This window comes from Apodemus sylvaticus, chromosome 3, assembly GCF_947179515.1.
Source record: "Apodemus sylvaticus chromosome 3, mApoSyl1.1, whole genome shotgun sequence".
Taxonomy (NCBI): Eukaryota; Metazoa; Chordata; class Mammalia; order Rodentia; family Muridae; genus Apodemus; species Apodemus sylvaticus.
Genome location: NC_067474.1, coordinates 149,843,114 through 149,857,433, shown reverse-complemented (window position 1 = coordinate 149,857,433; position 14,320 = coordinate 149,843,114). Strand labels below are relative to the sequence as shown.

At 38.5% G+C, this 14,320-nt stretch overlaps 1 protein-coding gene across 4 annotated transcripts in view; it reads right to left on the bottom strand.

Annotated features, from left to right (window-relative positions):
* Positions 1-1,009: 1,009 nt before the first annotated feature.
* The window catches only part of Hnrnpr (heterogeneous nuclear ribonucleoprotein R), a 32,360-nt gene continuing 19,049 nt past the window's right edge, over positions 1,010-14,320 (bottom strand). For all 4 annotated transcript variants that reach the window (XM_052177780.1, XM_052177781.1, XM_052177784.1 and 1 more), the window contains 5 exons: positions 14,126-14,261; positions 10,952-11,157; positions 6,448-6,597; positions 2,390-2,511; positions 1,010-2,271 (listed from right to left, as the gene is read on the bottom strand). In XM_052177780.1, the coding sequence (XP_052033740.1) occupies positions 1,662-2,271; positions 2,390-2,511; positions 6,448-6,597; positions 10,952-11,157; positions 14,126-14,261 (1,224 nt within the window). In that variant the 3' untranslated portion in view covers positions 1,010-1,661. The remainder of the gene's footprint in view (positions 2,272-2,389; positions 2,512-6,447; positions 6,598-10,951; positions 11,158-14,125; positions 14,262-14,320) is intronic.

Sequence of the window (14,320 nt, the reverse complement as noted above, 5' to 3'; positions counted from 1 at the left end):
GTTTAAAATGAAGTCATGAAACCGGAAATGTGATTGACTGTGCGGACAAGAAGTGAATGGTTTATGATTCTGAAACCTGAAATTGTGATCACAAAGACACCAAACAGGAACAGCATAAAACAAGGGAGTCCACTTTAATTATCCCCCAGTGGCTTATGTTTTATAATTTAAAACATTTTAGAGGGGTTAGTGATATAACTCAAGGGAAGCATGTGTGCAGGCCCTGGGTTCAATTCCCAGCAACAAAAGGAAAAAAATGTTTTCAAAATGAAAGTTTACATTCTTCTGCTCTTTTCATTTAGCAAAGTTATTGTAATATATTGGAATTTCTAAAAGAAGCAAGGAGATAGAGAACGTCACCACTTGGCCAACAAAAACTTAGCCAACGGACATGGTAAAAATTTTAAAGGTATTATCAGAAAGCCAGAGACATAACCACTTGATAATTAAAAGTCTCTTCTAAGGCATGACTGCTTTCCAAAGCAAGTTAACACAGCAATAGGAATCACAGTCCTAAACCAGTAAAATAGGGGTGCTGATCATGAACACTAAAACTGAGTTAGTCCACCGTGCAAGTGACATCATGATACTAAGTTTTCTCTGTGTGTGTATTTACTTAGCCAGCAAATAAAGTCTTTAGTCACAAATTATCCTTGATTTGAAAGAATGTGGGTCAAAACAAATTGTAGTGTGCTTCTCCAGCTCATGTTGCTTTAATAAAAAATTATCCAATACCTGTTCAAAAACATTTGAGTCTGTTTGTTTTCTTTTAAGGATAAAATTTCAAAATTAGAAGAGATTATGAGAGAACACCAATCAATGAAATGGTATTTGGAATATGTGAATTTAGAATAGTCCTCAAATCTAATATCCACAATACATGATGGAATAGACGAGAAATTTTTCATTAATTTGATCACTCACATAGGCAGTTCTACTTTGAAAACAGTATTCCTTCAAGGATTACGAATAAAGTAATGTTTTAGGACACAATTGAATTTGAAATAGGTGATGTTTTGAATAGATTTTTGAGTTTTATTGAAATCTTACATGAACAAGAAATTGGAAATACAATCACATCAAAGAACAAATTGTCACGGCTTTGACGTTTAAGCCAAACAAATTTTGTAGGGCAGATTTCAAAAAGGTGTGGTTATAACAATTTAAAAACACAGTTAACCTGCTTCTAGGAATGCAAAACATACAGTCATAGGTTATTTTCAATACAAGGAAACTTAAGTCTGTTTGCTTTAATTTCTTAAAACTACTAAGACAAAGCACTGGCTTGTACTTTTATTTACAGCATACTTCATACTCCTATGTAATCTATTCCAAATCCAAAAAAACAGAACTGTCCAAACCAAAGGTTCTGCAAAATCATGATTTAACAGTTTGTTCTGAAGCTAAGATGAAGCTTGGAACGATAAAAGCATTGTAACCCCAGAATAAGGGAACTCTGCAAGCCCAATAATGTCCAAGAGCATTTAGAAAAGAAGAAAAATAAGAAGCCTTGAGTATATACACAAAGTGACTTCTTCAGCTGAATACAAATGGCAGCAAACTGCTACTTAAAGATGAAACAGTTACGCCAATTTTGTTTGAAGAATGTAGATCTAGAGCCAATTGGATCTTGACAGAATCGTTTTCAAGCCCTCACTTGTCTATTTCCACTGTTGCCCATAAGTATCCTGATAAAATTCTTGGTTGTCATTATTGTAACCATAGTTACCAGAATAGTCACCACCTTGCTGAAGCGGCTGCTGAGCGATGGGTTGGGAACCCCAGTTCTGTTGGTTGTTGGTCTGACGACGTTTGGAATCAGGCTGGTTGTACCCATCTGCCTTTCTCTTGCCTCCTACATTGCCCCCTCGATTGCCCCGAGCTCCACGAGAACCACGGCCTCTCTGCTGTTGTGCAGGACCCCCTCTGCCACCCCTTGAGCCTCTTGGTGGTCCCAAAGGTGCCCCCCTCTGTGAATAGCCAGCTCTACCTCTTGGAGGTGGTGCTCCCCGCCCCCTTGGTGGTGGTGGAGCACCTCGTCCCCCCCTTCCTCCTCCTCTTCCTCTTACTGCATAGCCATCATCATAGCCGTAGTAGGGATCTTCATAGCCTCCACGATAGTCGTGATAATCATAACCATAGTAATCATCATAGTAGTCTTCATAGCCATAATAATCGGGAGGGTAGCCATATCCACCTCTCCCTCCACGACCTCGCCCTCTCATTGGGGGTGGCATTCGGGGAGGAGGGTGATAATAATAATCTTCATACCTAGTGGGTAGAGGGAGGAAGAAAAGACGCAGTCAGTTTACTTTAAGAGTCATCCTGACGTAGTAATCTCATCTGTTGCCAAGGTATTCTTTATTTAAACAATAAAATGCAGACTCACGCAGTGCTTCTGGAGGCCTGTCTCGCAGCTTGGCGCTCTTTCCTTTTCTTGTCTGGTGGCTTAGCTAACACAATTTCAATTTCTTCCCCTTCTATTTCTTTTCCATTCATTTCATCCATAGCCTAAATTACAAAAGTAAATTTATTGTATAAGAAACAGCATTTAAAACTTAGTATAACTGGGTAAGTAGAGAGCTGGCTCAACAGTTCAGGGCAGGGACATGCTGCTTTCCAGAGAGCTCCAGGCTCAATTCCCAGCACCCACATGGCCATCTACACCACCAGTTTCAAGAATGTGACATCCTCTTCTAGTCTCCATGGACACCATGCATGTACCTAACACAGACAGACAGACATGCAAGCAAAACATCTATACACATAATTTTTTTAAAAAATCTTGAAAAAGTATTGTCTTAATAAACATTTTTTAATTATTTTAGCTTGTAAGAGTAGCCTAACCAGAAAGAACTGTTTCTCCCACCTTAGGTTTTATACATAAATTACTGTTGAGAGCAAAAAGCAATGCCTTCTCACTTTATTTTAGAAGGCAAAAGAGGAGCTGGAAGAAGGCTCAGGTCCCAGCACCCACAAGGAGGCTCACCACCATCCAGAACCCCAATGCCAAAGGATCTGATGCTACCTTCTGTCTCCTGAGAGCACCAGGCACACATGTGGTACATATATGCACAAGCAAAACACCCAGACATATAAAATAAAAATGTAAATCTAAAGGTTAAAAAAAAAGTTTCATTTAGCCACACTACTTATTCCAACTAATTAATTCTGGAAACAATCCACACCCAGGGAAAATACCAGCAGCAATAAAAATCATACAAAAACTTTTTAGATATCAATAAAGTTGAGATGTTCATTATCTAAGTTTTGCACAGATGTTTTAAGGATGTGAAATGAAAAGACGAGTTGAATATAGCTATCTGTGAAACTCAACAGGATACTAAGTTCCAATCATATCTAGCATAGGACTTACTGTGCCCAAACTAAAACCAGAGCAAAGAAAATGTCAATGAACCACCAAGAAAGCAAAAACTAGTGTTTTGTTTAAAGATAGATTTTCTTGGGCTGACCTGGAATTCTAATTGGTGGGCTGGCCAGAAACTCAGAGATCTACCTGTCTCTGCCTCCCAAATGAGAGAAAACCACTTATTTAGTTGGCTTTTGTCTTTTGTTTTGTTTCTTGGTTTTTGTGTTTTTAAGTGCTAGGCATTAAACACAGAGCTTTGTACACGCCAGGCAGAGTCTACCAGTGAGCTACAGGACAGCTTCAATTAAAGCAACCTATTGTGTTCTTGGTTTAGATTCTAGATAAACCAAGGTAAAATACCTAGCATGTGAGTTTGAAACCCAATACACCACCAACACAAACACGATGGCTTCCATAATCAAAAGTGGAACACCCATGCTCTATCCATCCTGCCATCCAGGATACTTCCCAGTTCCTGGACTAATTTTCACAGGCTTCCTTAGCAAACCATAAAATGGGTTCTTGTAAATATTTCCTACAAACTCACCCAATTAATTAGTACCAAAGTCAAAAATAGTATCTGTAAAGTCTAATATAAATTTATTGAGTATGTTCTATATCATTAGAAATCTAAGACACCAAACATTAAAAGAAAACTGAATTGCACACTAAGCTATGAATTTTTATACTTTTTTGTTCATTTGTTTCTTTTTTAAAGATAGAGTTTCTTAGTGAAGTACTGGTTGTCCTGGAACTCACTCTATAGACCAAGCTGGCTTTGAACTCAGAGATCTGCCTGTCTCTGCCTCCCAAATGCTGAGATTAAAGGCGTGCACTACTGCTGGGCCTAAGATATGAATTTTATAATTAGTACTTCAACAGGCACCAGTGTGGCAGGATTTTCCCAATCCAATTAATTTAAATTTTAATGCAGCAGGAGGCCTGTGATTGGACAGGGAAAAGGGAAGTGGAGCTAACAGTTGCAGAGACAGATGGAAGAGGAAACAGGAGAGGGGAGGAAGCAATATGGAGGATGAACAGAATGAAGCAGATTCAGCGTGGCTTTAAATAGTCACAGGTAGATGTAATACCATATAGGGATAGAATGACTGGGGAAACTTGTCTAACCTAGGTGGGCAGCGGGTATCATCATCAACTGGCTCTGAACTTATTGTGTGGGCATCTCGTGAATTGAGAATTTGTTATATAAATCTGACTGACTAGTTATAAACTTCAAGAATTTTGATTTTGCTGAGTTGCTGGGTATTGTGATATCTAACCACAAGGTGGGTGGTCACTGTATGGGGCTGGCATGGCAGTGATCCTCCAAGGGAAATTAGTGAGTTGGGTGGAATCGTCTCAGGAGTCCTGGGCCAAAGAGTCTGCTGAGATGAGAACAACCAGCTGGAGCCATGTAGCCCGCCAGTGCCTGGTGTAGCATGGGAACTTGCTGGGCTTTTTTGTTGTTGTTGTTTTTAATATTTCCCGCAATGAACCAGCAGAAAGCAAAGTTAATTAATTTTATACTAGAACTAGAACTCAAGAAACAGAGCTAATGCCTAATATGCTTGCTTTGTAGTACTGGGTTTTGATTATCAGTACTACAAAAACAAGAAAACAAACAAAACCCTGTAACAGGGCCAGTGAGTATGAAAGTCCTACTTTAAAGCAGCAATCTAGTCAGGGAAATAAATGCTCAAATCAAAAGTAATACCACTGTGCTGGTCTATGTCAACACACGCTAGAGTCTAGAACTTCAATTGAGAAAATGCTCTCCTGTGGGAGAGGTCAACTCCCTGTGGGAGGTTTTACTCCTGGGCTGGGGGTCCAGGATGCTATAAACAGGCTGAGCAAGCCAAGAGCAGCAAGCCAAAATAAGCAGCATTCTTCAGCTTGAGTTCCTGCCCAGACTTCCTTGGATGGTGAACCACAAGCTTTAAGATCAAATAAACCCAAGTTGCTTTTGGTTATGAAGTTTATCAAAGCAACAGAAACCTTAACTAAGACGCCGATCAACTGAGAATGTGGAAATAGAACAATGTTTGATTTCCTTAGTATTCCATTTTCCTGAACATATACTTAAAAGTTCTGCCATTAAGAGCTGGGGTTGTGCCAGGCAGTGGTGGCGCACACCTTTAATCCCAGCACTTGGGAGGCAGAGGTAGCCGAATCTCTGAGTTCGAGGCCAGCCTGGTCTACAGAGTGAGTTCTAGGACAACCAGGGCTACACAGAAAAACCCTGTCTTGAAAAAAAACAAAACAAAACAAAACAAAACAAACAAACAAAAAAGATCTATAGTTGTGGGGTACACCTTTAGTTTTGCAAAAAATGGTGAAGACTAGATTTGGGTGTGGCTCAGAGGAAAAACACTTGCTTCATATGTACAAGGTTCTAGGTTCAGACTACAGCAACATACACACAGAATCACTCACATAATACACTCCTTCTTTTGTTTGTTTGTTTGTTTTTTAGTTTTTTAGATTTTTTTTTTTTTTTCTGAGACAGGGAAAAACAGGTTTCTCTGTATGTGGCCACCACCGCTGGCCACATACACTCCTAAACACCAACTTTATTTCTGTCTTAAAGTTACTTCATGGGGTAAGAGGAGTGGCCCAGGGGAGGAGAGTACAATGTCCTTCCAGGGGACCTGAGGTTGGTTCTCACACTGGGTAGCTTACAAGCACCTGTAACTGCAGCTCTAGAGAACCCAGCGTCCTCTTCTGAACTCCAGTGGGCACCTGCACACTCACATGTACACACAGCATCACACAGATATATACATATACTCATAATTTAAAAATCTTTCCAGGCGGTGGTGGCACACGCCTGTAATCCCAGCACTCTGGGAGGCAGGGGCAGGCGGATTTCTGAGTTCGAGACCAGCCTGGTCTACAGAGTCGAGTTCCAAGACAGCCAGGGCTATACAGAGAAACCCTGTCTCTGAAAAATCAAATCAAAAAAACAAAACAAAACAAAACAAAACAAAACAACAACAAAAAAAAAACCTTAAATACTTACTTTATGTGTCTACCAAGTTTGAAAACAAACAGCAGAGAAAACAATACACAGTCCCTACCTTGACGGCAGCTCCTCTATCTTCAAAGTGAACGAAGGCATAATCTTTCAACTTCTTTACTCTCTCCAGCTTTCCAAACTCAGAAAATGACTTTTCTAATATTTCTTCTGTCACTGTAGTAGCCAAGTTTCTCACGAATAAAACTTTTACCTAAGAGCAAAAACACAAAATTGGAACTCTTAAATTTTAGCTCAAATCCTAAAATACTACTACTTGTCTTCAGAGAGCTGGCTTTTCTTCTCTAAACCAACAAGTGTAAAAGTGTAGTCATAGAAGTCTGAGTAACATGAAGAAATGATTCTCACAATATCTACCACTTTTCTTCAGCTTTAAAGAAAAAAGTAACCAAGTTATATAAACTATTGGCTCTTGCCGTTTGTGCCAGGAGAACAGCTACCACTGAACAGAACCTATCGAGCAGGCAATAATAATATAACTATTATTGTTAATTCACAAATTTAAATTTCCAAAGTACTCCCAAAACAAGTTTATCTGTTTTCACCCCTAAAACTGTGAATAGTCATGTAAAATCTATACAAAAAAAAAAAAAAAAAGACTAACTTGGGCTGGGAAGAACAAACAAACTACAATGCTTAAATCATTTAGTAAGAGTTACATTAATGGAGAAATAAAGAAAGTTGGTCCATTTTCTACAATATACACCAAGATAAACTCCAAAGAGATCAAAAGAGTAAAAAATGTATTGTGGGGCCGCGCAGTGGTGGCACATGCCTTTAATCTCAGCACTTGGGAGGCAGAGGCAGGTGGATTTCTAAGTTCAAGGCCAGCCTGGTCTACAGAGTGAGTTCCAGGACAGCCAGGGCTACACAGGGAAACCCTGTCTCGAAACCCCCCCCCCAAAAAGTAATGTGGGGATGTATGTTAGAGGAAAATAAGGGTGATCTGTTTATAAAGTATTGGTGTGAGAGAAGGGGAAATGATGCAATTGTAATCTCAAAAAAATTAAAATTTTAAAATTCACAAATATAGATAAAGTATGGATGTGAAGCATTTTAGAACTTAGAACCTACAGTCCAAATGAAGGAATGGCACTCCCTAACAAAGCAGCGGTATATGACAAAGCTGTCATAAACCAAGTCAGAAGACAAGTGACAAATATGAAAAAAAAATCAGCAGCTTATACCAGGGAAACATCAGAAAAATAAGAAAAATAGGCAAAACTCATGACTACATGATTCATAAATAAACACATGTAAAGCCCCAAATATTAAACATTCAAACACAAACTTAAAAAAAAACAGCACTAAGCAAAATACAAGTTTGATCATACTTTTTTGTCAAGTATAAGACATAGCTGCTATAAAAGAAAGCATGGGAATATCTTAATAGCTGCATTTACCCTTTGAACTACAATTCTCTAAGTGTCTGTCTACAATATATTTGCCCTGTATCAGCACACATGGTACAAGCTTACTTATTATACTTAGAACAGAAGGTTAGAAATAATCCAATGCATATATAGAGCTGAGTGTGCTGTGGGGATCACAAACTCCACACTTCCCACTGCTTTACACCTCTGAAGGAGAGATACAATACAGTCAACAGATGAGTTCTCAATATGCCAATTTAACTGGCAGCAGCATCATGTGACTTTTTAATGTTATAAACAATAATGCAGTTATCTTCCCAGAGCTGATCAAACAGAATGGTGAATAAAGCAAATTAATAAACATAAAAGGCTACCTACAGCCACTCATCTAGGAATTAAGGAAAATAACATATTTTTATTTGCCTGTACCTAAGACAACACTAAAACTGGGTGTCTTACAGGAGTCATAGTAAACATCATGAGGACAGGGGTAGAAAGTGGAATTGTGTATTTCTCTGTATAATTTTTTAATCCTTGAATTAAGAAACTATTCAAGAAAATAAAAAGCATACCTACCAAACAAACTATCGTCTTAGATAAAAATATGTAAGATTCAGAAAGATTGTCAGGCAACGGTGGCGCAAGCCTTTAATCCCAGTGCTTGGGAGGCAGAGGCAGGCAGATTTCTGAGTTTGAGTCCAGCCTGGTCTACAGAGTGAGTTCCAGGGCAGCCAGGGCTACACAAAAAAACCCTGTCTCAAAAATAAAACAATAAAAAATTGGAAGGAGAAAGAGGAGGAACAACTTTCCATGCTGTCAGACTGAGCCTTAGCCTCTTGACTAGACAAGCTTTTACTAGTTTATTCACCTCTGAACAGAAAAGGAACTTCTTGGACTCAAGTGTAACTAATTCAGTGGTGGACTGTTTCCTCACAGGTATGAGGCTGTCAATGTGAGCCACAGCACCAAAACAGCATATAAACAAGCTTCAAAATGTGCTTAAAATGCTCAACAGAGTACTAGTGTTGTCTCTCATTTGTATAGCAATTCCTAAGCACTGTCTTGTCCGTGTCTTGTGTTTGAACTCCAGAACTGGAAGAAAATAATTTAAATATTCACAAAAATAGCATATAGGGGGGCTAGAGAGATGGCTCAGCGATTAAGAGCACTGACTGCTCTTCCAGAGGTCCTGAGTTCAATTCCCAGAACCCACATGGTGGCTCACAACCATGATTAATAAAATTCAATGCCCTCTTCTGGTGTGTCTCAAGACAGTTACAGTGTACTCACATACATAAATACATCTTAAAGAAAAAAAGAATTACATTTAGGTTTTAGGTTTCCGGGGTTGACTGTACAACTAACCCACCTCGCCCAAGAGTCTAACAGTGAGCACAGAGCAGCAGCTTCGCCAACAGACAAGCTTTCTTAAGTGAGAGAGCGATGAACACAGGCATTTCAGTCATGCCAAGTTCACAGAGGCCTCCTTGACACTCTAAAACCTTGTTTTCCTAGATTTTAGGGAGGTTTTCTTTGTTTAAGACAATGTCTGAAAACAAGCTATGTAGCCAATAATAGCCTTAAACTTCTGATCTGACTGTCCTTGCCTCCCAAGTACACTACCACCAAGTTTTATTTGGTTCCCAGGGTGGGGTCCAGGGCTTCTTGTATGATGAGCAAGCGTTTTACAAAATGAAACTTATTTTGAACCAGAAAACAACAGTCAACATTAAAATCTTCCCAATTTCTGCCAGGTGTGGTGATGCATGCCTTTAGTTCCAGCACTCAGGAGACAGAAACAGGCAGATCTCTGTGAATTTAAAGCTAGCCTGGTCTAGAAAAGTAAGTTTCAGGACAGCCAGGGAAGATGTTACTACCAGATGGAGGTAGTAGGGTTAATTTTGAACTTCCACTTGAAAGGTTGTCAGGAACGAGTGAAAAGTAATTGATAAAGCAAAATTACTAGACGTATCTTGACATTTCTGGGAAATTTTACTACTCCCAATATATACTACCCCTTTTTAACTTTTAGATTTTTTTACTTTTATTTTTAAAAAGCAGCAGAAGCTATGTTTTGTCTTACAGGTACTCAATGCTGTAGTGAACTTAAGAAACTTATCCAGCCCAAATTAAACACATGACATCCAAGGTAGAGTAGTTAGCACAAAGTCACTATTATTGTAATAAACAACGAAGACTGAAAGCAAGCAATTAAACAGAAAAAAGGAAAGAAAGAACTAGGATTACTTAGATCCCTCCTCCCCTGACTGGACGCCTATCAAATCAAGGAATGTGAGAAGCACAGAAAGCACAACTCCTGAGAGCCTCTCAGAGTCTTCTTAATGAATCCTCTCTGCTTAACACAAAAATGTCTGTACACACAAAGATACCATACTAATATAAACCAGAATCCTCCAAACTAGTCAAAGTGGCATTTGCCTCTTTCAGCCATGAGGATCCAAACACTGATTTTTGGCACTGGTCAAGTTGGCTCCCTGAGGAAAGACCACAAGTGACACACAGACTTACTGCAAGCAAGGAGTCTCTTCAGCCTAGGAAGCCTATGACAAGGAGACTGGGGACCTGCCCTCTCAAGAATATGTCAAGTCTATCTTACCACTACCAAACATCAGCAAGCTTGACAAGCTTCTGTCTTTTTTCACAGGGACAATATTCAAAAGGAAACTAAATACATAAAAATAAATTATAAATCTAAATAAAACGGAATTCAAAGTCATGTAATAAAAGTCAAAGCATGAGCCAGTCCATGTCTCGAGTCTGTGAGCAAGAGGATTCTAAGTTAAGAAGCCAAGAAGCCAACCTGGGCTAAACAGTAAGTTCCCAGTGAGTCTGAGCTATACAGGGAGACCATATAATAATAATAATAATAATAATAATAATAATAATAACAACCACCACCACAACCACCATTTTTATTGTTATTATTATTATTATTAATTTGGCCAACATTTTGTATGTTTTATGGTCCTAATGTTAAATAAATGCTCAGTGTGTATGAAACACTTATTTGAAGAAACTAGATTTCAGTTCTTCTGACGCATTTGATCTGGAGGAAATTGAACACATGCTAAGACAGGCTACTAGGTTAGTGCTGCATAAGCTACTTTTTGCTTTTCTAAGCAATTGCAGTGAACAGCTACAATTTGTATTTACCTTTGCCATGACTTCTGGATCCGGTTCTTCCACGGGGTCAGCCCACTCAACTGTAACTACATTTCCCCACACTTTGACTTTTCCACTCATCAGCCGACGTCTGGCTTGTGCTGCTGACTTGTGATCCTCATATTCAAGGAAGCAGAACCCCCGATTCTTCTTTTTGTCATCGGGTTGATGATAGAGAATAACGTCCACCAAACCCTCTGTTAAACCAACAGCCAGATATATAAGCCAAAAGCATCCACCACACGTCTAGTGATTAGGCAGACCTAAATCCACTTGCCAATGAGCAAAAAAAAAAAAAAAATTATTGAAGAAACCTCACAATAGTAAACATCAGATTAGCATTATTCAATGCAGAGTTTGGGATGGGAGTATATGTTCTGTTAATTTTAGAGTTCTTGAAATAAGTCCAGTTACTATGAAATTTTGCAATTAATGATAAAACATGACCTCATAATCTATAAAGGCATTATCAGGACCTCAAGACTCAAAAAGTATTTACACAAATGCAAAAGAACTCTCAACAACTAGTCACAGACCACAAAACAAATCAAAACAGAAATAAAACACAACAAACAACCCACCTTTCTTATATCCAACACAAAAGCTATTTTTACTATGAGCAAGGATGATCAGTAACCATTCATGTCTCATCCCTCTGATGTTATGTCCTTTGTCCCTCCACATGTCCCTTCTAAATCATGTGTGCTAACCATAAGTACTTTCTATACCCTTAAAAACGAAAATGTTTTCTAGCCTAGATTTCTGATATGCAGGTGTATAAGCCTTGGACAAATTTTACATGTCCAAAACAGTACTACTATACCCAAAGTATAGGCTTCCCCCATTTAATAAATAGGCCATCTATCAGTTAAATCCTCAAGCCAGAAAATACTGATTCTTTTATATCATCTCTACTGTCCAAATCTATCACTTTATTTTTTATCATCTCGCTATTACCCTGGTCCGTGATTCTCTCCAACCTAATATTAACTGATCCTTATGACAGCTCTAAATCCTTATCCATAGAGCAATAGAAAAGCATTATATAATGATGAAACACCTGTAATTCCATGCTTAAGACCTTCAAACATCTTATAATTCTGTATGAAATAAAATACAAACTTCTTATGTGGTCTAAGAGTCTTGACTGCTTCATCTCATATAATTCTACTTTTAATTTGTTTGTAACAAATATTAGCTTTCTATCAATTACTTTAATAAGTTACTTCTGGACTTGGACTTTTGATGTTAATGTTTTGGAAAGCACTCTGTTCTCTGTATGCTATATACTCTTGAGTTTTTAAGGTCTTTCCTGAAATAAACCCTCATAAAAGCTAACCATAGAAATATTCTGTATTTTCCCCTTTAAAATATTTTACCACATTGTAGAATTATTTAATTTTCTGTTCTTAACTCTTTTTTGAGATGTAGGCCTTCTAAAGTCAGAGAATAGCAAAGAATAGGTCTCTTATCCACTACTGTGTCTCACTGTTTAGCAGGTATTTTAATAAGCATATACTGGAATAATGTGAAGGACACAAACAGAAAGGAATTACTGTATAAACAGTCAGTAGAGCAATTTAACCAAGACAAAATAAAATGGGCAATGGAGATTAAGGTTTCAGACTGAATAGAATTTCTCAAGAAAAGATTCAGGATCTATTCTAGATAGACTAGAACTGAAGTCTGGCCTTAGATAAGTCATCTATACAGATTTTGTAGTACCAGGGCGGTGGTGATGCATACCTTTAATCCCAGCACTGGAGAGGTAGAGGCAGGTGGATCTCTGTAAGTTCAAGGCCAGCCTGGTCTACAGAGCAAGTTCTAAAATCAACTTAGGACTGAAGAGGGAGAATAGGGAGCAACCTTTAAGCTAAAGAATGGGTAAAACCAGAGTAATAAATGACAGCTTCAAGTAAAGGGAGAAGACGGTATGACCAGATGACAAAACAGAAAAGACTACAGTGGTTTTTATAAGAGGAAGTCATGGTCTTAAAACAGTGTTTTCAAATCATAAGTAATCTCACCATTTCTTTCCTTCCCTTTGTCTCATTCATTCATGTGTGAGAGGAAAATAGGGAGAAAGACACAGACACACACACACACACACACACACACACACACACACACACACACACACACGGAGCAAGAGTGTGCCAGCATACATATCAGCAGATGCTCCTATGGCACCATGCATCTGTAAATCAAAGAACAACTCTCATGAGTGGGTTCTCTCTCCAATTTTTGTAGTATGGGAGTTGAACTCAGATCCTGAGGCCTGCAGTAAGAACACCTCTACCAGCTGAGCCATCTCACCCGCCCAATCTCAACATTTAAAAAATGAAATGCAGGCCAGGTGTGATGGCACATCCTTTAATTTCAGCACTCTGGAGGTGGAGGCAGCTAAATCTCTGTAAATTCAAGGCCAGCCTGGTCTACACAGCTAACTTCAGGCCTTTGAAGGCTGTAGGGAAATGGCTCAGTGGGAAAAGTGCTTGCTGTGAAAGCAAGAGAATCTAAGTTCAAATCCCCAACACCCCAAAAAAGCAAAAGTGAATAGAAAGTAGGTTGAGTCATTTCTTTGTATAGTCTGATTCAGTTCTTTCAAAATATACATATAGTCTTCTGCTTTGCTTTTTGAGATAGAATCCCAGGTATCCCAGCCTGTTCTTGAGTTAAGCTTTTTTTTTAAAAAAAACTCCTAACCTCCAAGTGCTAAGAATACAAGCATGCATCCCCATGCATGACTCCAGTTACAGAGTTAAGTATGTGGACCTGTGATATAAAATATACTTCACAATCAACTGCATGGATTCAATTACAATCTTTAAAAATTTATTTTAATCAGAAATGAGAACTGTCTTCTCCCAAATCCTAAAAAGCTATTGAAGGAAAAAGCTTTCACTTGAGGGCTAGAGACAAAAGGCTCTGGCAAAAACCAAGGTTCGATTAAGACAAAGTGAAAAGGAAATTCCATGAAATCAAGACTACTTAGACATTTATTTAGTCCAACTACTATTAAAGCAGAAAGAAGCAACTGAGATAAAGGAGACTTGAACTATTAGTTTACTATATATCTCCTTTTGGGAGAGCATTTATATTTATAAATAATGCAACAGATTCCCACAAACCAAATTCCAACTTCTAAATGCATTTTTGTTTTACCTGTGACTTTACTGAACTCTTCCAGAATGTTCTCTTTAGTTTTATTCTTTGGAATGGATCCAACAAAAAGTCTGTTGTTTGCCACAGAAATGCACACTCCCAGGTGTTTACCAGGGCGGATCTCATAGCTGTCACACTGCAAGGAAAAAAAACACCGGAGACCCCCAAACCACCCCAGACTGAGGACAACTAATA